The sequence below is a fragment of the Echinops telfairi genome, unplaced genomic scaffold (genome assembly GCF_000313985.2).
Source record: "Echinops telfairi isolate 266 unplaced genomic scaffold, ASM31398v2 ScPeMD7_21;HRSCAF=78, whole genome shotgun sequence".
Classification (NCBI taxonomy): Eukaryota; Metazoa; Chordata; class Mammalia; order Afrosoricida; family Tenrecidae; genus Echinops; species Echinops telfairi.
This window is the reverse complement of record NW_022103918.1, coordinates 14,320,138-14,345,011: the sequence shown is the minus strand read 5'-3', so window position 1 is coordinate 14,345,011 and position 24,874 is coordinate 14,320,138. Positions and strand designations below refer to the sequence as shown.

The 24,874-nt window shown below is 41.1% G+C and overlaps 2 protein-coding genes across 4 annotated transcripts in view; both read right to left on the bottom strand.

Annotated features, from left to right (window-relative positions):
* STK38L (serine/threonine kinase 38 like) overlaps window positions 1–24,874 on the bottom strand; it is a 111,016-nt gene that overhangs the window by 23,861 nt on the left and 62,281 nt on the right. For both annotated transcript variants that reach the window (XM_045288438.1, XM_004699993.2), the window contains exon 2: window positions 3,274–3,418. In XM_045288438.1, the coding sequence (XP_045144373.1) occupies window positions 3,274–3,407 (134 nt within the window). In that variant the 5' untranslated portion in view covers window positions 3,408–3,418. The remainder of the gene's footprint in view (window positions 1–3,273; window positions 3,419–24,874) is intronic.
* On the bottom strand, window positions 9,514–10,006 carry LOC101643680 (ATP synthase subunit d, mitochondrial-like). 2 transcript variants are annotated; one of them, XM_004699992.2, is made up of 2 exons: window positions 9,782–10,006; window positions 9,514–9,709 (listed from the first exon to the last, which is right to left on the bottom strand). In XM_004699992.2, the coding sequence occupies exons 1-2, from the start codon at window positions 10,004–10,006 to the stop codon at window positions 9,521–9,523; spliced, it is 414 nt and encodes a 137-aa protein (XP_004700049.1). In that variant the 3' UTR covers window positions 9,514–9,520. The 2 variants fall into 2 exon arrangements, with proteins under 2 accessions (XP_004700049.1, XP_004700048.1); XM_004699991.2 differs by having other exon boundaries at window positions 9,514–10,006.

The window sequence follows — 24,874 nt, the reverse complement described above, 5'->3', positions numbered from 1 at the left end:
GTAAGTCCACGAATAGTAGTTTTGGTAGAAGCATCGCGTGCAGGGAAGGCAAATCCATATCCAGAGTAGGTGTCTATCCCAGTAAGAACAAAACGTTGTCCCCTCCATGATGGAAGTGGTCCTATGTAATCAACCTGCCACCAAGGTTTCAACTTCCAAAACACAAAAAAAACCCTACATGTGTACTTAATCTAGCAAGTCTGAACTTCAATCAGTTTTCTTTTCCCCTTTATATCAGAGGGATACAAAGATCTCTAAGAACATTTTGATTCTGTTTTGAAAACGTGAGACGTTTTAAACTGCTGCTGTGACAGTCCACTTCTATGCAGACATATCTCCTAATCTGCAACTTCTGCCCCTGCGACCACTTTCCCTCTGCCGTGCTTCAACCTTTGACCTTCCTGCTAGTGACCTCGTCTTTGCTGGCTCTTGCTTCATTTTGTCTTTTTAAGGAATTTTTATTAGATATATGTTAGCTTACATCTCACTATTCACCATGCTGAACTATTTTCTTGTTTTCCCACTGTTTCTCTAAGCTGCCTTATGAATAATTACTTAAACTTTATTTTCTAGTTCACTAATTCCTCGATGGTGTTTAATTTGCAATTAAACCTATCCATTGAGATTTCAATTCATTTATTTCTAGGAGCTCTGCTGGTTTCTTTTTAATTGTGATAAAAATACATATAATATTTGCCATTTCAACATTTTTCCACCGGTACAATTCAGAAACGTTAATTACATCCATTAGGTGTGTAACTATTCATTACCTCTCCCCATTTCCCTTAACAGAAACTCAGTGTCCCTAAAGCAATAAACTGTTCTTGTCTCTTCCTTTCCACCTCTGGCAACCAGATAAACAGTTGCCTGTTCTTGTCTTTCCTTTATGTGATACTACACAATCATTGTTCTTTAGCGACTGACTTGTTTCTCTATCTTAATGTTTCACAGGTTCATTATTCTTGCAGTACATTATCAGGACTTCACTTTTCTTAATAACTGAATGTGTACACACACCATTTTGCTTATCCATTCATCCGCTGATGGGATGGTTGGGTTGCTTCTACTTTTTGGCTACTGTGAATAGTGATGCAACGAACCTGATGTCCAAGTATCTGCATCTTACTGAATTCCATTACTTTGAGCATGTGCCTAGAAGTGCAAATGCTCAGTCAGGTAATCTTTTGCTTTTTAAAGAAAGGTGTGGCTCTTTTTCAAAACTCATTATTTTCTAACTTATACATACCAGGTTCTCTTACTTCTTTAGAGACTTTCTGCAGGCTCTTGTTCATAGTGTGGAACTTTCTTGATTAATTTTCTGATAAACTATAAATGATTCCTTATTTTAGAATTGTATGAGAGGAACTTCCTCAGGGTCTGTGGTAAAGGTAGCACCTGTGATTTGCACTGTCTTCTCAGAGGCCCATAGTGGCACCATCGGTTTGCTAACCCAACTTAAAATTTTGGCACCATCCGTTATATAGCATTGGACTACAAATCCATGGGAGGACCAGGATGTGGTTACAAATTCTTAGGGAACGGCTTTGCTTTGTGTCTTCTCAGCAGAGTATTTTGAGCTGGTAATTGGTAATTTTTTTTCCTGGGGGTACAGATTATGTGTGTGGAGGGAGGAAGGTAAGTTTATTTCTGGTTCATCCCCAGAGGATTTATTTCTGGTTTACCTTTATAAATGTACTGAGGGTACAGCCCTCTGAGACAGTGGCTTCAAGGAGAATAAGCTTAGTGGTGAGCCAGGAGGCTGAGCTGCAGGATGTGAGCAGGGCAGAAACAGGTCTCTGGTATAGAAACCACATTTACCCATGTGGCTCCGGCATACCCCGGGGCCATCTCCAAGTCGACTCCCCAGTCAGTGAGCACAGTCTATTGTGTCTTCTTTCCTGAGCTCTGAAAACAAACGCTGAAGTTCACCTGGTTCAACGCAGACCCTCCTGGAAAGCACTAGGTTTCAGTCCTCTGCTTACCGTACTTATTCTTCAGGCTCCTATGTTTATTTGGTTCGACAAGACCGCTGATTATTTTAATCATTTAAAATGTAAGTTGGTTTCAGTGTAAGGGTTGATCTAGGCACCCAGTTCATCATTTTACTAGAATGAATTTCTAAGTTGTCAACTGCCACCCTCATACTAGTTACTTAATTTTGGCACATCTATTTCTCAAATTCCTAACTCTCTTCTTTATCTATCCAGTCAAGAGTTCAAAGTTCATGCCACCTAAATGTCTTTCTAAAATCTCAAATGTGCTATGTCCAAAGCCAAATTTGAAATCAGACTTTTCTGCTTTTGTTCCTATTTCCTAACTTAGATCACTATCCTCTCTCAGGTGCCCAAAATGAAATTTCAAAGTCAAGATGAACTTACTTATGTCACTTTTCATATTCAGTTAGCTGTCATGACTTGTTCCTCTTTCTCACCTGCCATTTCCCCTACTCTTGTCATCAATTCTAGTCCAAGGTGCCTTTCCATTCACCTGGGGCACATCTCCAGCCATCGCTGTTTCTAATCTCTCCTTCCCCCAATCCCTTCTACACAAAGTCACTAAAGTTCTCTTCCAGAGGACCACTTGTGACCACTGGACTGTTCTGCTTGCCAGCTCTGTACCGCCTGAGAACACCTCCTTTGAAATGTTGAAATCCAGCACTTGCTTTGCTTGTGTTACGTGAGACGCTGCCCTACCCAGCACTGGTTTCTGAAACTCTGCCTCCAGCTCACTTAGCTCTTCCTCCTCGTATGAATGTGTGAGGAGTGCTCTGCCTTTAAGGTCTTCAAATTCCACCACCACTTAGGGTACCTTCTCAACGGTTTTCCACAAAGGCAGTCTCCCCCTTCTTCGCCCTTCTATTAGTGATAATTTTCATTCTTATTTGCGATACGTTTCTTGAAGACAAAGTCATTTGTCTTTTATTCTGCCATCCAACTCAAAGACACACAACACTAAACGTCTTTTAATTTAAAGCCAGTAATTCACGTAGCATTCCTCTAAAAAGAAATGTATTACTTAATTTCATGGCAGGAACAATTTTGTTTAAACCATCAAATGAATTGATCTACGTACATGAGTACAGAGGACTTTTGGTCGCTCAAGAAGTTACTTTTTGAACTCAAAACCAGTAATGAGGTGGACTGTTAGGTCAGTTGAGGAAACTTAAAGCTGCAGGCAGGGAGCTACCATTGCCTGCATGGAAAACAAGCTTGCACTCCATGCACGGCACACGGCTTACAGAATGATGCAGGGAATCTTGGTTAGCCTATGTACCTGGTTTCCCTCTCCTCGTGCTGTAGTATTAGATTGCTGTAGAAATTCTCCAACGTGAGCTTGGCCACAGTCACTCTCTCCCGAGTATGGTTGCTCATAGGAAAGGTGGGTGTAGTCCCTGCCGTCATTGCCATAGTAACAAAAACTGAAACGACATAGTATAACGAATTATTCAGTTAAGAAATAAAAAACTTTGAACTTTACTTCTCTTATAACAAATTCTAGAAACAGCTTGTTACTTAAAAACAACAAACCTCCTGCCCAAAACAGTTAACACATCCCAATTCTCTGCATTATAAACAACAAAATGTTAGTTAAGAAAGAGAAAGACAAACCATTCCCACAGCAATAGAAATTAGCCTGGGGGCTGGCAGAACTCAAGGGTGAATTGCTGTCAAGACTCCCAGTGGTCCACATATAATAAAGGCACATTTATATTTAAATAGTCAGATTGGACAAGTATTCAAAACAAGAAAGGTTCAATCTATTTGGTGCTGGTTTTACAGATTAGAAAATAAGTATGAAGATTCTATTAATACTTATGATCTACCCACAATGTAAGTCTCTTAAGAGCTAACGCAGTTCACTTAAAGTGTAAAAAGTTAATTTCTGCCCTATAAATTCTATAGGACAAGTAGTGCTGAAACAAAAATGGATACAAACATCAGTCTAATGCAATTCTTGCAAGTATACATGTTTTGGGGGAAACCACTCCTTAAAAACCCGCTGCTTTGGACAGGAGCCCCAGGGCTGCCTCATTTCACTCTGAATTCCACATCATCCCTGAGAGCTCCATGACAAAAAAGAGGACACTGCTCCAGAGGGTGAGGTCCATTTTATTCTCAAATGATATGCAAATGCATGGAGGAACTGGACAGGCATCACTAATGTATAGATCAGGTCAAGCGACAATAAGGAGATTTTGTAGCCTTGACTGGTAGCCACTAATGATCCTGTGAGTGAGCATGTGTGGTATGGGTGTGTGGCACGCAGGCACCGACTGTTAAAAACCACTGAGGTAGCCATTTTGAAGAAGTATTGGTAAGCAGCCATTTTAAAGCAGTATTTTGAAGAAGATATGGTTCTCAATCTACCTAATGCTGCCACCCTTTAGTACAGTTCCTCATGTTGTGGTGACCCCCAACCATAGAATTACTTTCGTTGTTACTTTATCCCTGTAATTTTGCTACTGTTATGAATCAGGCGACCTCTGTGAAAGGGTCGTTCGACCCCCAAAGGGGTTGCGACCCCCATGTTGAGAACCGCTGCTTTAGACAGTCAACATAAGGAAGGCAGCAGAATGGCTGCTTCATAAGAGCTTAGGCTGAACTTTGGTGGCCACTCTACACCGGCACTGATCTTAACAGACGGGCCTATCCCATAGCACATCTGAACCAGAAAGACAAGAATAATCCACTACGGAAGATTGTGCTTATCCGAACTGGGATCCTCGCAGCCCATCCTAGAGAAGATCCAAGTGGCCAAAAGTACCCATACAGAGTTGCATTCCTAGCTGTAACAGCATGCCCCCAAATGTGCCATCTACACCACACGTCTCTTTAACAAGACAGAAACACAGACCCCTGGACACAGATCTGCACTGGACTAGACTCCAGGGGTGATAGAATGAGACAGAAAGACTTCTCTCGTGTTTTTTAATGGTGAGCAAGCCAAGTACAGTCGACATTTGTACAACACGAGTCTGAACTTTTACATAGAGTTTCCTTAAGACGCCACATAAGGCTAATTACCCTGTGTGAGTAGTTCATATCTCCAGTAAATAGCAAATCACACATCACAGTAAAAAGCGAACACTGCTGTTCTCATGTATTTTTATGGGGTGAAATCCCTAGAATCCTTAATAACAGCCTGGGACCATACGAAGTGCCACTAGTAATGGTAAGGTGCACAGGAACATCAAGTTGAATAGCTTGCTCTGTACAGTCGATTAAGGCTCCAGGTGCTGCTCCTGGCCACCTCGAGAAAATAAATGCAGCATAAAGATCTTTGTAAAGAAGGAAATTGGTGACACCGTCACTTCAGCTCCACCTGCAAGCGAAAAAAGCTTGCACTTTTCCCAAAATCCTAAATAAAGCTTTTATGTACATGCAATTCATAATGCATATATAAAATGTGTGTTACTCAAGTAAGTTACTGGTAAGGTTTCCAGCCAACAGTAGGCTATTGGTAAAGTTTTAGGGGAGTCAAAGTTGGATACAGAGTTCTGACGGCAGGGAGTGGATGTCATTGCCCCAATCCCACCTATTGCTCGGGAGTCAACTGTAGACCCTCGACCATGGAGTCGGTCTTGACTCAGAGCAACGGGGCAGTTCAAATCAGAACTGCCCATGGGTATTTCCAAGGCTGTCATCTTTTTGGACACAGATTGCCACCACTTTCTCCAAGAAGCACCCAGTGGGTTGGAACTGCTGACCTGTTAGCAGGTGAGTGCGTCACTGCTCTGCCACCAGGGCTCCTATCTGAGTACAGGTTAAAAGGACTCAGTAAACAAGGTCAACACTCAGCCTCAGGCCTTACTGGGCTCATGGCTCAAAGTACATGCTTGTGACTCAAATTCACTATGTCTAAAATTTAACTAATTATTTTGCTGTCATAAAGTAGTTCCTCTCTGGTAAACTCTAATTCTTTCTATGATGTCAAGCTGATGAGACTTGCTTAAAATCACCCATGACCCCGCACTGCCTACAGCAAGTCAAAGAACTTAGCATGATAAACAAGAGCACCTTCCACACACTGCCATCTAGTCAGTGTTGACTGACAGCGACTACTCAGTGGGCTTCCAAGCCTGTAACTGGTCAGGGATAAAGAAAGCCCAGTCTTTCTTCTGCAGAACTGCTGGTGGTTTCGCACTGCCGACCATGGTGAGTCTGGCATATGCCAGGAGCTGTAAGATATCCGTGTCAGGGATTTTCCCTTTTCCCTGAGGATTTACGGGAGAGGCACTTTCGGTGTATGTCTGCATTTCACAATAGCCTTGTAAGGTTGAGAACTAAAGCTTGGAAAAGTTACAAAGCTAGAGAGCTATCTAGTCTTGGGACTCCAAGTGCTGTGTCCAACATGCCTTCTAGTCTCATCTGCTGTCCTTCCTCGCCCCTCACTCTTCCTGACCTTTCCAGTCTTCCAGCCTTTACATGACCTACCCCCTAACCAGTTATGTTCTGAATGCAGGAACTCTGCCTGAGGGACATAGGCAGAGACATTCTTTTGTGTTCTTTAGCATTTGTACCGAACGTATTTCAGGTACTGCAGTATATCAACATTCCATTAAACTAGGAAGGATAATACCAGACAAGAATTTTCTTGATTCATTTTTTCCACACTCACCATGAGAGTATCATCTCTGGCATATTGTAGATATTAATGAATGAAAGGATCAACTTATCAAATGGGAGAAAACCAGAAACCAAACTCCTTGCCATCGAGTAGATACAGACTCACAGTGCCCCTACAGGACAGATTAGAACTGCCCCTCTAAGTTTGCAAGCCTGTCGCTCTCTATGGGAGTACCAAGTCCCACATTCCTCTCATCAAATGAAAAAGGGAGGATGAAGAGAAGTCCAGGCAAAAAGTAAAGTATACCAAAGCTTCAGTTATGGACATGGTTAGGGTCCAAAGACTAGGGTGTTAAGCAAAGAATCAGGGGGATGTGAAGATGGAGAATGACTACATCAACAGAAAACTGCCAAATCACTGAGAATCACAGCCCAACTAAGGTGACATATGACCTTAACCAGCACAGCCAGTATTAGTCTCACCTTGCATTCATTACCGTCGGACATACAACATTAACGCACAAAATCATCAGAGAGTAATTTTCACAATGGTCATAACGGGATGATCAATAAGTGAAGAAGAGATATACTCTATAAAGTACAGCTGTAAAAAGAAAAGTTCAGAGATCTAATCTAGGCCCTGATGGTGTCTTAGGTATCTACTGCCAAAATATCAAAAGTGAGTGGCTTTAAAAAGAGGGGGAAAATTTTGTTCACGGTGTAGGAGGCTAGAAGTGTGAATTCAGGGTACCAACTCGAGGGGATGGCTTTCACTCTTTGTCAGCTCTGGAGGAAGTCCTTGTTCCTTGGCTCATTAGTGATCTTCACATGGTATCTATCAAAATGTCTGCTTTTTTGTTTAATCTCTCGTATCTTGAAGGACATTTTTTCAAACGTGTTTAAATGATCTTTGAGCTTTGGGGACATAAGGAAATCTGAAGAAGCAAGATCAGGGCTTGTAGGGTGGATCAGGTAAGATTCCCCAGTGAAATTCTCAGAGGACAACCGTTTCTACCCTAGCAGAGTAGACCGAGGCATTGTTAGGATGGAAAACAATTCCTGAGCACACCTTTCCTGGCCCTCTCGTCAACAACGAAGTTTTATTCCTTCCCTTGAGAATTAGTTTTATTGTGAATTGTGTGTCAGGCTTACATTTCATCGTACCTGTCCAACCTCTTGTCCATTGCTTCGTCTTCCCTCTGTTACCTTCAGCACCCTCCAAAGTCTGTTCCTTTGTTATACAAGTATTTTTCTTGGCATTTATCTTGACAGTAGTGGTCTCATACAATGTTTGTCCTTTTTGGATTGATTAACTTTGATCAGATTACATTCTCCAGATCTACCCATATCGTTAGGTGCTTCGCGGATTCCTGAGTGTTCTTTTAGGGATGCATAGTGTTCCTTTTGTGAATAAAGAAGTTTCCTTACCCATTCATCTACTGTTTATAACTTCGTGCTATTGTGAGTAGTGCTGTGATGAACACAGGAGTGCATATGTCTCTTACTTCTTTAGGGGGTATGCCCAGCAGAGGTATTGCTGGCTTCTATGGATTTCCTAATCCCAGTTGTTTGAGACACCACTTTCCACAATGGTTATTCAACCAATGCAATGTTCAATTTTCTTGAAACTTCTTCCTAACCAGCTCCCATGATCATCTGGTGTTCTTTGAGAAGGTCCCTTTTGAGTCCAAAAAACAGTTGTTTTAATCTTCTAGGTCAGTGGTTCTCAACCTTCCTAATGCTGGGACCCTTTAATACAGTACCTCATGTTGTGGTGACCCCACAACCATAAACTTATTTTCGTTGCTACTTCATAACTGTCATTTTGCTACTGTTATGAATCGGGTGACCCCTGTGAAAGGGTCGTTCGACCCCCAGGTTGAGAACCGCTGTTCTAAGTTGACCTCTCTGCCTTGAATTTAACTGGTGCTCAGCTTCCTTTGGAAGCCACGGTTTTGATTGGACCTTTCTTGTTTTGAAGGCACCCTCACAAGACTAGAACATGTATTACTGAGAGAACTGTTCTGCAGTTATCCACTGCTACTATAGACATATTTAGATGCATTTGTTTAGAACAAGCCCTCTCGTGTATGAACTGGACCCTACAGAGCAAAACTTTGGGATTCACCTTTGTATCTACACCTCTTTTGAGGATTTAGGGTGCCTCTTAGCATTTTAGAGATGTTGAGAAGTACTGCAAGAAGAACCCTTTTTAATTCTGTATAATCTGGATTTCTTTATTTCTCAAATTCAGTCCACACATCCCTCCGCTCCCAGCAAATTCCAATTAGCAAATATAATTTTGGAGATGTCTGACTTTTCCTTCCTTGACTTCTGTGTATCTGATGAGCCTGAGCCCAGTGATTCTAAGATTTCCAAAAATGGTTTGGCATTTCGATAGCATTCCAAGAGTAGCAGCCTAATTCTCAGAATCATTGGGCCATGATAATTTTTCAGTTCTGTTTATTTTTATTATTTATTTGGGGTTTTAAAACACTACCATTATTATTAAAGTATTTTTTAAATTAAAAATAGATGTCTTACATTTGAATGCTCAGATGTATTTTCTCTGGTGGTCTTACACTAGTTCTTTGAGCTAGATAGAAAAAATATTAATAATCCTTTTCTAGAACAGAAGTCATTTGAGTTCAGAGTGGTGTGGTGATTTGAATAAGACCATATGGTCTATTAGCAGCTGTTAGGGATTGAATTATGGTCCGCCATCCCTCTTCTCTTCCATCCCACTCCTCCTCAAAAAACAAAGCACACACACATACACATACAGTAGGCTATGCCTGTAGTTATACTCTATTGGCTATGCCTATACTTATAATCTCATTTGGGAAAGGGCTGTCTTTATTTTTTTAATTATTATTATTATTATTATTAGCATTCTTATTTTTACTGTTCAGAGGGCCTCAGGGGAGGGCCAGTGTGTCTGCTCAGACTCCGCTTCACAAACTCTCGGTTGGCCGATGAGGCCAGTAGGGATACTTGGTCTTGTCTAACTTGGTTTCAGGGAAGACTTCGTTCAAGTCGTCCATGGTCATCTGGTCAAAGGGAATGATGTTCCTCATTTTCTCCATCTGCTTCTCGTATTCCTCAATCCTGGTCTTGGAAAGAGACACAAACTCAGCACAGGTCTTAACATTTTCTTTTTCTTCAGCATCCACCAGGGCAGTGAATTTGTCCTCTGGCACAGGGATCTTCAGGGCCTTAAACTTCTTCTCAAAGTCGTCCACTAAGCCGGCTGTGGCCACGTTGGCCTTGCAGTAAGCCCAGACGATAGCGGGAGGCACCTCGGGGAGAACTGCCAACCTGGAGGTGAGGGCCTCATTCCAGGACTTCAGCGAGTTGTCAATAGCCTTTTGGTTTTGGGGTATGATCTCCCCAAAGGCTATCCAGTCGATGGCTTTTTGCGAGAGTTTCTGGCCAGCCATGGTGGGATCCTTCACTGATCTGAGCGGCCCACTGGGCTGTCTTTATTATGTTAGTGTGCAGTAATAGTGTAAGGCGTGCTTCTAATAAATGTCTTTGAAATTATAAAAAATTAAATAAGTAAGCAGAAGTAGTTATGTTAATATGCAGGATTATTAACACCTAAAGGATGATATACATTGAGCAAAGATTTCTTCAGGGCCGCGTTCACTCCTGCAATCAAGCTAATTCTTACTCACAGTGACCCTGTAGGACAGGGCAGAACTGCCCCTGTGGGTTTCCAAGAGTTTAAATCATTATGGAAGTAGAATGCCTCATCTTTTGGCCCCAGAGAAAGGTTAGAGATATGGAAATGTTGCCTTCAGAAATATACAGGCCTTGATGTAGGATATGTTGAGAAGCAACTGCCTCACATTTTATGGTTCCCCCCAACCCCAAAGGTTTCTAGGATTTTTGCAGCCCTATCTTGGGATCTACCTTTGCACACAATATCCATCGATGGTGTTCAAAGGAACCTCTTTTAAGTATACAAAATAAAAGGTCATCGATAACATATTCCAAATACTTTGCAATTTGAAAAATCTGTTTCTACTTTCAACAAACATTTACAAAAGAAAGAAACTTAGAAGCTCAAATAAAGAACACCCCTATGGATTTTAGAGTGCTTTTTGATTTGCCCTTATTAATGAATAGAGAAATGTCCAGAAGACAGGTACCTGAGGGGCAATTTTCAAATTGATCTGTCAGTTTCCAGGGGAGTAAGAGTCAAGACCAAATTAGAGTTGTCCAAGGTCCACATGCTTTTCTCAAAAAGAAATGTGAAAAGGCAAGCAAAACCTTTTAAAATGTGTCTTGATAAAAGCCCAAAGAAGTAACACATCAATTCTAGAATTATTCAGTCCATGCATAATGCTTGTAAAAAGTCAGGACAAAAGGTGTATGGAGAACTCGGATGTGTACTTGAAAGGCAGCTGCCTGGACGCGGAGGGGTCTGGTACAATAGAAGGCCCTGCTCACTTGGCCTAGTTGCCAAGTTCTGGTCTCAACTCTGCTACAACCCAGGGACAATCAAAGTCTGGGAGGTGCGTTATCCTAAGGAAGCTCATGAGAAAGAATGGTGATTTATTTGTTTTTGCAATACAAAGTCTAGCCATAAGAGGAACTGAACCATGCCTCATCTGTCAATCGCATTCTGTCTTTGTGGGCAGCTCCATGGGGAGCCTTAATTAGGATCAGAAGATTGCGTCTAGAAGATTGCTTCACGAGTCTGGCATCAAAACAAGTAACTGTTATCCAATTTAAATGTCTATTGGCATCAGGATAAGGTAGTATCTTAAAAAAAAAGTAATAGCTACCTTGCCACAGAATTTTCCAGATGGAAGCAGAGTTTGGATGCCACCCCAAATCCAAACCAAACCCGCTGCTATAAGCAGAGTCAATTCCACCAGTAGCAAGCCTTCAGGACAGAGCAGAACTGCCCCTTACGGTTTCCAAAGCTGAAAACCTTTACTGAAACAGAGTCTCTCATCTTTCTCCCTCAATTGGTGGGTTCAAACCGCTGTCCTCTCATTTGGCTGCATGTGAACCTCTGTACCAGCAGGGCTCCTTTGGGGAGTTTCACGTAGGTAGAAAAATTAGTTAGCAAAACTCCGATGGAAATTTTTTGAAACATAAAAGTGTTAGTAAATGCAAAACAACAGAAATTATTCATACTAATAGCATCGGGATAACTATTTTAGATAAAAATCTATTAAGTTGAAGATGCTACAACAGAGAGGCGTTAATACATCAAGTTTCTCTTAAGCAGATATCAGTTTAACACCAAAATCTAGACTTGTACATGAAATAATAAAACACATGTCTTTCAGATATTATATCATTTAAAGACTATTTATTGTGTTCCTTCCATATTAATTACACATACATGTAAACACTGTTGAAAGACCAAATTGGAGCAAAAATTTCTGTCTTTTGTAATGAAAGTGTCACAGCACCTGGCAAGAAGTGCTAAACACATTTGTGGGCACTCTGTAACACTGATGGATAGCTGAAATGAAACTGATATAATTTTATATATGTATTTCATGTACAACAATTTCACTTGGATTAAAAACTGAAGCATTATTTAGAGTTATCTTAACCTTCAAAAATAGATCTTTAAGTATATATGCAAAAAAAGTTTTCTTTTTTTAAAAATTCTACTCTTTGTTTTGATCATTTTTAGAAGTTAACTTTAAAAAGAAATAATTTTTTCTTCTAAATAGACATAAACACAGATCCTATCTTCACTTACCAACTACCTCACAGTCTCATATTTTGCATTTATGATGAGTAAAAAATCTATTATACAACTATTTTTCACATTAATGACAAATATTTAGTAGTAACTAATGCTGTGATGGCTAAGGTTATGTATCTATCAGCTTGGCTGGACTTCTCAGTGGCTTGGCAGTTTTGTAATGATGTAATGTGGTAAGTTATAATAATAATGATGCGGTTGCCCTCCCTTTTGTGATCTGATGTGGTGACCCTCCAGTTTTGAATAATGCTGGTTTTCACATAACAATCTGATCTTCGGTGCCTAACCCTATCAATTAGTGAGCAGAGGGCATAGCATCAAATCACACAAAACTAAGGAGTGATTCAAACTTTTATGAAAATGATATAATAAGTTGGAAAAGGCTGACAGATACCTGGATGACTATGTGTCTTGTATTGTAAATGCATTCCTCTAATGGACTTAGTGGATTTAATACTGTTCTTTGTCTTTTATTCAAGTCCCTTCTTTAGCCAGAAAAATAACAGGATACAATTTACAAGTCTAGAAATCCTAGACTGAAAATCAACACGAGATGCCCTTGAATTTCCTGTTCACATGTTTTTTTCAAACTCCCCAATTCATTAATGAGACATTATTAATAGACAAGCCCAACATTCTTTAGTTTATCAAGCCTGGGGAAAGGAGATAACAAATCTAGCACTGAGACCATCTATAAATAAATGTGGGATCCCTGACCATTTACCATCCCCTTCCTCAAGTGGAAAAACAGAACTCCTTTGCCTGACTGGTATAACAAATTAAATCGCAGTTAGTTTTTACACACTGCATTTTGGAGAGAAGACTTTTGTTAGTGCTACTCTATAACCTCAGAGTAAAAAAGTCTTCCTGGTTGCATCATTAGCTGTTATCAAAACACACTATGGTAAGTCCTCAGATTGGATACTGTATGTGCAGTCTGTTCTCAGGAGAGAGCAGACAATCTCCTTCTTCTGTGAGGTACAGTCCAAAGAGCAAGAGATTAATAGTCAGGCAAGGGGGTCAGGCCCCAGCAATACCTTTTACTAGCTGGATCATTTCCCACCAATATTTACTGCAGATATATGGTATGTAGGAGATCTGGCAGTGTTACGGTTAGAGCACTCAGTGGCCAACAGGTGAACTATTTAAACCCATGATTCACTCCATAGGAGAAAGATGCTCCGTAGGAGCAGAATGCTTTCTTAAAGAGTATATGCTTGGAAACCCTATGGGAGCCTATCTATTCTGTCCTAAAGGTCTGTTGTCAATTACAATCAACTCCACAACAATGGGATTGGTTTGGGGTATCTATACTGTTCCATCATTGCACTAAAGTGCTGAGGATATAAAGGATGAATAATGCACTGCCCTACCCTTATAGAGTACACAAAAGGGGAGAAAAGTAGCTCTCTAGGAGGAAGAAAGTATGCAAAGAAGGCTTAGTAGAGAAAGACATGCTGGGATGAACTGAATCTTAGGGGAGCAGAGTAAGAGTTCACAGTTAGGTGGACAGAGCAGAGGAAGAAGCAGTATAAGGCATAAAACAGACATACTTCAGCACAGAAAATGGCAGGATGTAGTTAATTCACAAAAGGTAAAGATGGAGGGACACTTAAGGACAATCATAAAATACCCTTTTGCCATTTTAAGAAATTATCCTGGGCACAGATGAGTCTTCCATGACTTAGTTGAGTGAAGAACTAATAGCCAGTAGAGAGCACTATGATTTAGAGTATAGATTTCCAAACTTATTTGGCCTACTGACCCCTTTACAGAAAAAAAATTACTAAGCCCCCGTGCCCACAGCAAAGAAAAACTTTGTACTGCAGCTGATAGTCCAGGGTAAAGTGTAGGTATCTGCTTTTGAAGCCCCCTGGATCGTTCCAGCACCCTCCATGTGGCAATGCCACCTACTTTGGTAAACACTGATTTGGAATTTGCAAGATTTCACATAAAAATCTAAATTTCTGGTTCCTCATAAAAAGTTGGATCTATCAATAATGACCATATAATCCCCGTGGAAATTGCTCAATATGCACACCAAGTTCCCACTTTCTCATCCAGCCTCTTTATTTATTACCTGTCTGATCCTGTTAAGTCATTTGTAGGTATTCATTTTATTTGGCTATAGTAATGCTATTAATGGTAAACTGTGTATGTTGATCCAAATGTCTAAAAATCCCTCTGAAATATATATATATACATATATAATTTGCAATATAGATATATAATTTGCAATATAGATATATATAATTTGCAATAGAGGAAAAAGTGTTATGAAACCAATTAATTCAAAACCAAAAACCAAACTCACTGCCATCTAGTCAATTCTAAATCATGGTAACCCTATAGGGCAGAGTAGAACTGCCCATGTGAGCTTCAGAGACTACAGGAGTAGAAAGCCTCCCGGGAGAGCTGGTGGTTTCAAAATGCTGGCTTGGGGTTAGTAGCCCAATGCCTACGCCCGACAACAGCAGGGCTCTCACTACTAAGAGGCTTTGATGAGTGACAAGGGCAAAGAAGGGACCCAGTGCACCCAGAAGGAACTATCCTTCCCCTGGCTTTGTTAGCCCAGCCAAGCTTCCACCGAACTTTCAACATCTCAACATTATGAGTTCTCTTCTCTAAATGTTCACCGACCAACACTAAAGAACTAGATCAGTGAAAATTAAGAAAAATTATATTTAAATAAAAAGTTAAATCTAAAGTTTAAAATGTATGCCTTAAAATGTTGATTCTAAAGATGTACAATTAGAAATGGGGAAAATGATACTGTTTAAAAAGTAAGAAAGGAGAAATTTAGAGCAACATTTGTAAAATACCTATTAACAACCTTACCCCAAGAAAGCATATGCTAGCCTTTTAAGAGGAAACTTAATGACAGAGTGTTGGAGGAATGCAGTAATGTTTCAACAAATTGTACTAGAATGGGTTATCTGTTTGGAAAAATATCAAGTTAGACACTCATTTCACCCACAAGGCTAAATAAACCCTCAGTGGTTAAAAAGGGTGATATAAAAATAAATAAGGACACTTCTGGTAAGATGATACCCAGGTAAGCAGCTAGATGGAGAGCTCTGTGGAGATCAGTAAATTCAGCGATTAGGAGACTGAGTGGGGGGGTTCAGGTAAAGTGAATTAACTCCTGTAGCAATCCAGAGTACTCCCTAGGCCAAGGAAGTGATCTTGCCTCACAGTTAACCATGTCTTGGTGCCCCTAGGCTCTGCCCTAAGTTTACTTGCTACACTCACAACCATGAGCAGACCTCTTCTGACACCCGGACCTGGTACCCTCCCGCCGCCAGCTCACAGCCCCAGCTCACCCTGTCCACAGCCCACCTGAGGCAAGCCCGTCAACAAACAGATCTACACACCATCAGCCAGTGGCCATACTTCCACGGTTGGAACCCACCCCCACCCCTGTCACCCACACATAGCTCAGGCACCTTTGCCCAGATTTCACTCACCTACTAACTGCAGCCCATGCCACTGCAGCTGTAGCCCAACAGCTATCCGTGTGGGGCTCGAACAGCTGCGATTACATGGATCCTTCCAAAGTGAGAGACTGTGGCTCTTACAGCTGCAGGCAGAACCCATCCGCCGTCTCCTGCAGTGTCTAACAGGGCCGACCTGGACACTGCAGCCCTCTGGTGAGCCTGTCCTGAACTAGTGGCTTCTCCACCAGGTCACCTCCAACCCTCAGGTTTCCTGCGCGGCAGCTGCAGAATCATAGCTTCTCTACCACGTTGCTTCCGCCCCAGGGGCCTACACACAGTAATGCCATGACCACACAGCTTCTCTGCTGGCCCACCCGACACTGGGGCTTTCCTGCAGCATTGCCAAGGTTCTGCAGACTCTCTGCCAGGCAGCGACCAACCGCAGGGATTACCCACGGTACCTCTGCAAACACGTGGCTTCTGGCCCAGATTTGCTGTTGCCACCCTCCGCCCTCCCGCCACCCATAGCACAACCCAGCCCAGCAGTATCCTGCCCAGCCCAGTCCCACAGACACACCATAGGCACACATGGGCCTGGTCCAGTAGAATACTCACAGTCACTGGCCACCGGCCATCTTTTGAGCACTCCCAATGCTCAAACTTCCATCACACCTTCCTTGTGTAGTAGCCTTATATGGGCCATAGGCAGGCCCCACAGCCACAGAGAAAGATCAGGGCCCCGTGTCTTTCGGGATTATGGCACCGAGTATCACCAAAGCAACACAAACGCTGCAACGTACTTCAACACACTCAACAAGAAAACAAGAGAAACAAAATGCAACGCTGGAGGTAGTCCTAAACCTAACAATACTGATAGAAGAAGCAGACCTTGATCTGTCACTAAAAGAAATCCTCAGAGTGCTTCTTGGAGTGGTACAGGCTATGAGGGAAGCAATACACAGTAAGGATACAAAGATTGAGGAGATAAGTCCACGATCGATGGGATGAAGTCCACACACCAAATAAAACACAAGAGTTAAGAGGAGAGGTAACAGAAGCAAAAACCAAGATAACAGATCTCACCAACAGACTAGAAGAGGTGGAGAATCTTATCAGTGATCTTGAGGACAATCAGGCAGACTTCAACAAACGGGAAAGACAGTCAAACAGGGTGATCAAAAAGGCAGAAGAAAATCTGAGCTTAATGACAGATTCTATGAAGAGGAATAATTTTCAAATAATAGGAATATCGGAACAAGACACAAGAAGTCAACAACTAAAGAAACTTCCCCAACTTAATGAATGAGAATCAGACAATCATACAGGAAGCAGAGAGGACACAAATTAGACTAAACTCCAAGAAGAAATTGCCAAGACACATAAAAGTTCAATTATCCAACTTTGAGGAAAAGGAAAAACTCATAATAGCAGCTAGAGAGGGAAAAAAGGCAGTCACATAAATGGTACTCAGGTAAGATGATGCTCAGACCTATCAGCAGATATTATAAAGAGGAGAGAGTGGAGTAACATCTTCCAAAAGTTTAAAGAGCACAATCCAATGCAATAATTCTCTATCCGGCCAAACTGTCTGTCAAGCTAGATGAGAGGTAAGAGTCTTCCCAGACAGGGAAAAACTCAAAGAATACATTATAATACACCCAACCCTGCAAAAAATCCTTGCTGACTCACTGTGGTCAGAAGATCAACATTCACCAAATACAAATAGAAGACTACCACATAGCATTACCCCACCTGGAAGTCAAAATGCTGAAAAACCCCACCAAGATAACATTGCCTCAATGGGGAAAAGAAGGAAAGAATGAACGCCACCACCCCCCCACCCCCCCAACACACACATGGACTCAGCACAATGTTATGTGGGGAGAAAGGAAACACCCTACACAAAAGGTATGGGCATGAAAACAATGGATCCCCAGTTGGTGGTAATAACGCTGCATGTCAACGGTCTGATTTGCCCATTAAAAGACAAAGGCTTGCAGAATGGTTTAGAAAATATAATCCAACAATCCGTTGCCTGCAAGAGTCACACCTTCAGGTTACAGACAGAAAAAGGCTAAGAATAAAAGGCTGGCCAAAAATATACCAAGCAAGCAGTAACAACGACAAAAAGCAAAGGTTGTCATCCTAATCTCAAACAAAATCGATCACAAGATGCAAATCATAACAAGAGATAAGCCTGGTCACTAAATAATGCTAAAAGGAACAGATCAAGAACTAGTGAGCATAATAAATATATACATGCCCAATGAGAGATCTGTGAAATGTGTCAAACAAATTCTTCAAAAAATGAAAACAGAAATCACACACTCAACGATTTTAATACACCACTATCAGCAAAAAGTTCAACTTCTTTTCAAGTGCACATGGCTCTTATTCAAAAATAGACCACATGCTGGGGCACAAGTAGAAACTGAGTAAATTCAAACATGTAGAGATCACTCAGACATCCCTCTTGGACAACCATGCCATAAAGCTGGAGATAAACAAAAAGACAATTAAAAAAACAAGGACAAACAATTGGAAGATGAATAACGATCTTCTGTGGAATGAGTGTGTACTATCCCAAATTAGAGAGGAAATTAGTAAATTTTTAGAAACTAATGAGGAGAACACAATGTACCAAACCTATGGGACGCAGTCAAAGCAGTTATCAGAGGGTGTTTGATAGCAAGTAATGCACACAGAAAACAGACAGAAGGGCTCATGCAAAATCTTCAGCAACTAGAGCAGAGTCAACAGAACAATCCCTTCATTAGCAAAAGAAAAGAAATAAACATCAGGGCAGAGGTAAAGGAGTGGGAAGAAAAAGACCAATGTAAAAAAGCAGTGCAGCAAAAATCTGGTTCTTTCATAGGATTAAGAGAATTGGTATACTGCTGTCAAACCTAACCAAGGATAGGAAGGAGCAAATATCAATAGCCAGGATGAGGGATGAGTCAGGGGAAATCACAATGGATCCTAATGAGATTAAAAGAAACATTACAAACTACTATGAAAATCTGTATTCCAATGAATTCAACAACCTGGAAGACATGGACAAATACTTTGAAAAACAATCCCTCCCTAGAATATCTCAGATAGAAGTTAAGAACCTCAATAGACTCCTAGCAATAGACTAAATAGATAAGGTTATTAATAAACTACCAGTGTAAAAAAAATTCCCAGGCCAGACGACGTCACAGGAGAATTCTACCAAGCATTCACGGAAGAGCTGACACCCATCCTACACAAACTAGTCCAGAAAAATAGAAAAAAGATGGTAAACTCCCAAATTCATTCTATGAAGCTAGTTTAGCACTGATACCCAAACCAGGCAAGGATCCCACAAGAATAGAGAACTACAAACTGATACCTCTAATGAACGCTGATACAAAAATCCTGACAAAATACTGGCCAATAGAATACAAAAGTATATTAAATAAATCATCCATCATGACCAGATGGGACTCATTCCAGGAATATCTGAAAATCCATCAACATCATCCATTGCATTGAGAAGAAAATGGGTAAGAACCACATGATAATATCAATAGAAGCAGAAAAAGCAGTTGACCACATCCAACACTGATTCCTAATTGAGACACTCAAGAAGATAGGAATGGAAGGGGAATTCCTCAAGTTAATACAAACTATGTAAGAAAAACCAACAGCCAATGTCATAGTCAATGGATAAAAGACTAAAACAATCCCACTGAAAAAGGGGATCAGACAAAGATGTCCCATGTCCCCACTTCTAGTCAGCATTGTACTAGAGTTCCTAGCTAATAACATAAAGTAATTAAAGGGCATTAGAGGCATTCTTCTGGGGGAAGAAGAGGTGAATCTATCGTTATTTGCATACAACACAGTTCAATACATCGAAAACCCCCTAAGCTCCACAACAGGAGTGCTGGCAGCAATAGAGGAATATGGAAGAGTGGCTGGATACGAGATCAACACACAGAAGTCTACTGGATTCCTATATACATCGGACAAGACCATGGAAGATGAGATCAAGAAGGGAGTGCCCTTCACAAGAACCAAGCACATATTGAAATACCTAGGGATATAACTAACCAAAAAACCCCAAAAAATTTTATACTAGGAAGACTACAGAACCTACTACAGGAAACCAAAAGTGACCTCCACAAATGGCAGAATATCCCATGCTCATGGACTGGAAGACTCAATACAGTAAAGATGTAAATCCTACCCAAGGCACTATATAAGTTTACTGCTATACTGATACAAATACCAACAATCTTCTTCAAAGAATGGAAAAACAGACTACCAACTTCATATGACGAGGGAAGAAACCCAGGATTGGCAGAGAACTCCTCAAGAAGAAGGACAGTCAGAGGGCTTGCTTTACAAGACTTTAAAACATACTACACAGCCACAGTGGTCAAAGCAGCATGGTACAGGTATAATGACAGATTCTCAGACCATTTGAAGAGAACAGAAATAAAACCAGCAACATATAGACAACTGGTCTTCGATAAGTGGCCCCAAAAACATCAAATGGGAAGTGGAAGGCTTCTTCAACAAGTGGTGCTGGAAAAAATGGATATCTACATGCAGAAAAATGAAGCAAGATCTTTACCTCTCCCCATGCACAAGAACACACTCAAGGTGGATCACAGACCTCAAAGTAAAACCCCAGACTATTAGGTCCAACAATGAAGGAATCCGGACAAACCTGAGAACCTTGGAACAGGGAATACATAGGCTAACCAAAATATGGAAGGGCACACACACAGAAGAAGCTGAAATTGAAAAATGGGAAATATTAAGGATAAAACACATCTGTGCATTGAAAGACTTCTCTTCTCTAAGAGAAAGAGAACCCACAGACTAGGAGAATATATTTAGCAATGACACCTCAGAGAAAGTGTTTATTACTTAATTATATAATACCCTAATAGCCTGCAACAAGAGAAAAAAAAGATAAAACACAGCCATCTGAGGAGGTGGGAAAAGGACCTGAACAGACATTTCACTAGTGAGGAAAACCAAATGGCCAATAAAAATGAGAAAATATTCACGATCATTAGCCATCAGATAAATGCAAATTAGAACTATGAAATACCACCTAACACCCCTGAGGATAGCCCAATTCAAAAAATCAGAGAGGAATAAATATTGGGGGGGATGCAGCAACATGGTAACTCTCATCCACTGCAGGTAGTCTTGTGTACAAGCCACTGTGGAGAGTGATCTGGAGTTATCTAAAGCAAATGGAAATTGAGGTACCTTCTGACCCAGCAATCCCCCTATTGGGCATATACTCAGAAGTAAAAAATAAAAAGCGACCAGCCATCTGTGCTCCAATGTTTATTGCAGCACAATTCACAATCACAAAGATCTGGAAAAACTAAACTTTCCATCAATAGACGAGTGGATTAGAAAATTCTGGTGCGTACACATAATGGAGTACTACTACTACACATGCCTGAAAACAGTGATGAACACGTGAAGCACATTGTCATAAGGGAGGAGTTGGAGGAAATTATGCTAAGCATAGTTAGCCAAACAAAAAAGGACAAGTACAATATGAGTCTACTGAGGTAGCTGCAATCAACACAGTGGGAACAGAAGAAAAACTATTTAATATATAATTTACGGGTTGAGGGACAGACACAGAGGCAGGGGACCGACAGACCAAGCCCAATGATGCATACAGCGTACTAACATAAAGAAGGGGAAAAGAAGGGCAGGGTGAACAAGAAAAATGGGGGGTGGGGAATAAAAGCATTGGAAGGGGGCAGGGCACTAATCTACTACGGGAGGGTACTGTTTATTGTCTCCACAGGAAAGGGAGAGAGATCCGACCTCAACCTGGTGCGCCAAAACTTGAGGGCAACACGTCAGCATGAAGCAGTGAACTAACAGAGAGGTCTGCAGGGGCTGCCCCTATTCCAGCTCCACCAACACCCCTCACCAGAAGAATGCACTACAAAGGAAAGCACTGAAGATACAGCCCGGAGAGGGATTATGGACAGTGTCCTGGCCCACCAAGCTTCAAGGACATCATTCCCACTCGGAACAGCCAATGCACAGAGAGGACTGTAGGGTCGGCCTCACCACAAGGCACCATGACCCCTTACTCACAGTGCTATAGAAGACAGCACTGGAGACACAGAGTGGGAATTGTGCCTGGTCTGACCCAACCCCCACACCAGGGTATAATATGAAGGAAGAGTAGCAAGGGGAACAAAGCAACAAAGTCCCCAAGGAATTCTGAAGAAAAGGCTTTGGACTTGGGAAGCAGGGCTTGGCACTACATCAGACCTGATCGGAAAATATTCTTAATGGTCAGCAGAGAGACCTGGAATTATTCATAGGCTATTGTTAGTTTGTTTGTTTTCTTTTTTTATTCATGTCTATCTATATAAGATAGGCAGGATAAACAATCCCGAGGAGAAAACAACAAGTTCAAAGGTGGGGGAGAGGAGGAGGTGGGGGTAAGGGAGAGGGGAGCCAACAAACTCAGGGACAAGGGAACAAGAGATCTAAAACTGATTGCAAGGAGGGCATAGAATGCCTGGTGGGTTTCGATCAAGTGCAATCTAGCTGAGAGGAAGTACAGAGGGCCGAATGAAGGCCAAACATGATAGTGGGACAAAAGTAAAGTAAAAGGAAATAGAGGAAATAACTAGAAGGCAAGATATTTATAGAGGTATAAACATAGGCATGTACATATGTAAATATATTAATATATAATGATAGGGATATAGGTCTATATACATATATATATAGGTTAAGTATTAAGGTAGCAGACGAACATTGAGCCTCTACTCAAGCCCTCCCTCAATACAAGAACACCTTGTTCTAATAACCTGGCATTCTGTGATGCTCACCTTCCCAACATAAACACTGAAGTCCAATGGGTACATAAGCAAATGTGGTGAAGAAAGCTGATGGTGCCCAACTATTAGAATATATAGCGTCTGGGCTCTTGAAGGGTTGAAGTTAAACAAGTGGTCATCTAGCAGGGAAGCGACAAAACCCACATGGAAAAAGCACACTAATCAGTGTGATCACAACGTACCAGGTACCGATGGAATCAGGTATCAGAACAAGCAACCATTTTGATGGGAATGAGGGGGGTCAGAATGGCCAACCAAAGCCCATCTGTAGACAATTGAACATCCCTTCACAGAAGGGTCACAAGGAAGGGACGAGCCAGCCAGGGTGCAGCATAGTACCAAGGAAAGGCCTACTCACCCCCCCACCCCCCCCAATGGATGAACAACAAAGATGTGGGTGAAGGGAGACAGCGGACATTGTAAAATATAAAAATAAAAATAATTTATAAATTATCAAGAGTTCACGAGGGTGGGAGGGGATAAAAGGGAAGCTGATACCAAAGGCTCAAGCAGAAAGAAAATGTACAAATGGGTTTAATACAAATGATGTATGGAGTGTTATTGGCGCTGTGCCTTGCAAGTCTGGCTAGACCAGAGGATGTACACTGGTGCAGATAGGAACTGGAAATACAAGGAATCCAGGGCGGATGATCCCTACAGGACCAGTGGTGTGAGTGGCAAAACTGGGTCGAGGGAGAGTGGGTTGGAAAGAGGGAAGGAACTATATGTGACCTCCTCCCTGGGGGACGGACAACAGAAAAGTGGGTGAAAGGAGACGTCAGACAGGGCAAGATACAACAAAATAACAATTTATAAATTATCAAGGGTTCATGAGGGAGGGGGGGAGAAGGGAGGGAGGGGGAAAATGAGGACCTAATGCCGGGGGCTTAAGTGGAAAGCAAATGTTTTGAGAATGATGAGGGCAATGAATGTACAAATGCGCTTTACACAATTGATGTATGTATGGATTGTGATAAGAGTTGTATGAGCCCCTAATAAAATGATTTAAAAAAAAAAAGATCAAAAGGGCTGCGCTGACCTGAGGACAGCATTCAGAAGATGAGCAGAGAAGCAGGCATGGAAGCCAGAAACAGAGAGCAGCTGGGATACGCATGAGTATTTTGAAGGGGTTGCAGTGGGTGAGCTGAATCAGAATGCGTACGACTAAGTGAATATATACCTGCGACCTGCCCTGTAACCTGCATTTAATTTACAATAAAACGTTTAGGGAGGGAAAGAGAAGGAAAAAAAAGAGTTGTATGAGCTCCCAATAAAATGATTTGAAAAGAAAAAACTTTCTAAAAGTGATTTAACTTTGAAAGTCTATGATATGTGAATTTTATATCAAGAAAACTACTAAAAAAGAAGAAACCAAAGCTGACCAGTGGTCACCATAGGTGAAGGAGGAAGAGGTTTTGCTTAGGGAGCATTGAATTTATGTTAATGGGGGTGGGATAATTTGGAAAAAATATATCAATAATAGCTGTGCAACATGAAGAATATAATCAATGGCACTGAATTATACACACAGAAGTTGTTGAATTGAAGTTGTTGAATGTTTTGTTGTTTATATTTCTGCCACAATTTAAAAAATGATTACCCTAATAACCATGAGTACAAGGAAGAAGAAAATGTTCTAAAATTGATTGTGGTGATGATTCTTGACATGATTGAACTATTGAATTGTATGATATGTGGATGAAGTGCCAATGAAATTGTTTAAAAAAATAAAAATAAGTGCTTCAAATTCCCTTTAAAATAAAAAAAGAGCCCCCAATAAAATGATTTTAAGCAAAAAATAAGGAGGAAAGGTCTAAGAAGTTAAATTAAATAATAAGTTAGGAGAAGGATAAAAGAATGAATGAAGGAAGAATGGAAGTGACAAAATAAGGGGGGTGGGGGTAAAACAATAGCAAAATTCAACTTAAAAAGCATTTAGAAGAAAATGTAAACAAATACATATCTAATAATATTTGGAAGGGAAAGGACTTTGTCAAAAGGAAATATTTACTATAAATAGTGCTACATAGCCCTGTTTAAACACACACACACACATTTATCAAATAAGACCAAACGGCCATAATTGAGGGAAAACCATGCAAACTAACAATATATATAAAAAGTACAATCTAGCTGAGAAGCATCAAAGCCCACATGGAAGAAGCACACCAGCCTGTCTGACCACGAGGTGCAGAAGGGACCAGTTATCAGACATCAAAGAACTGAAAATCAGATCAGTGGGTGCTCACCTTCCTGATACGATCA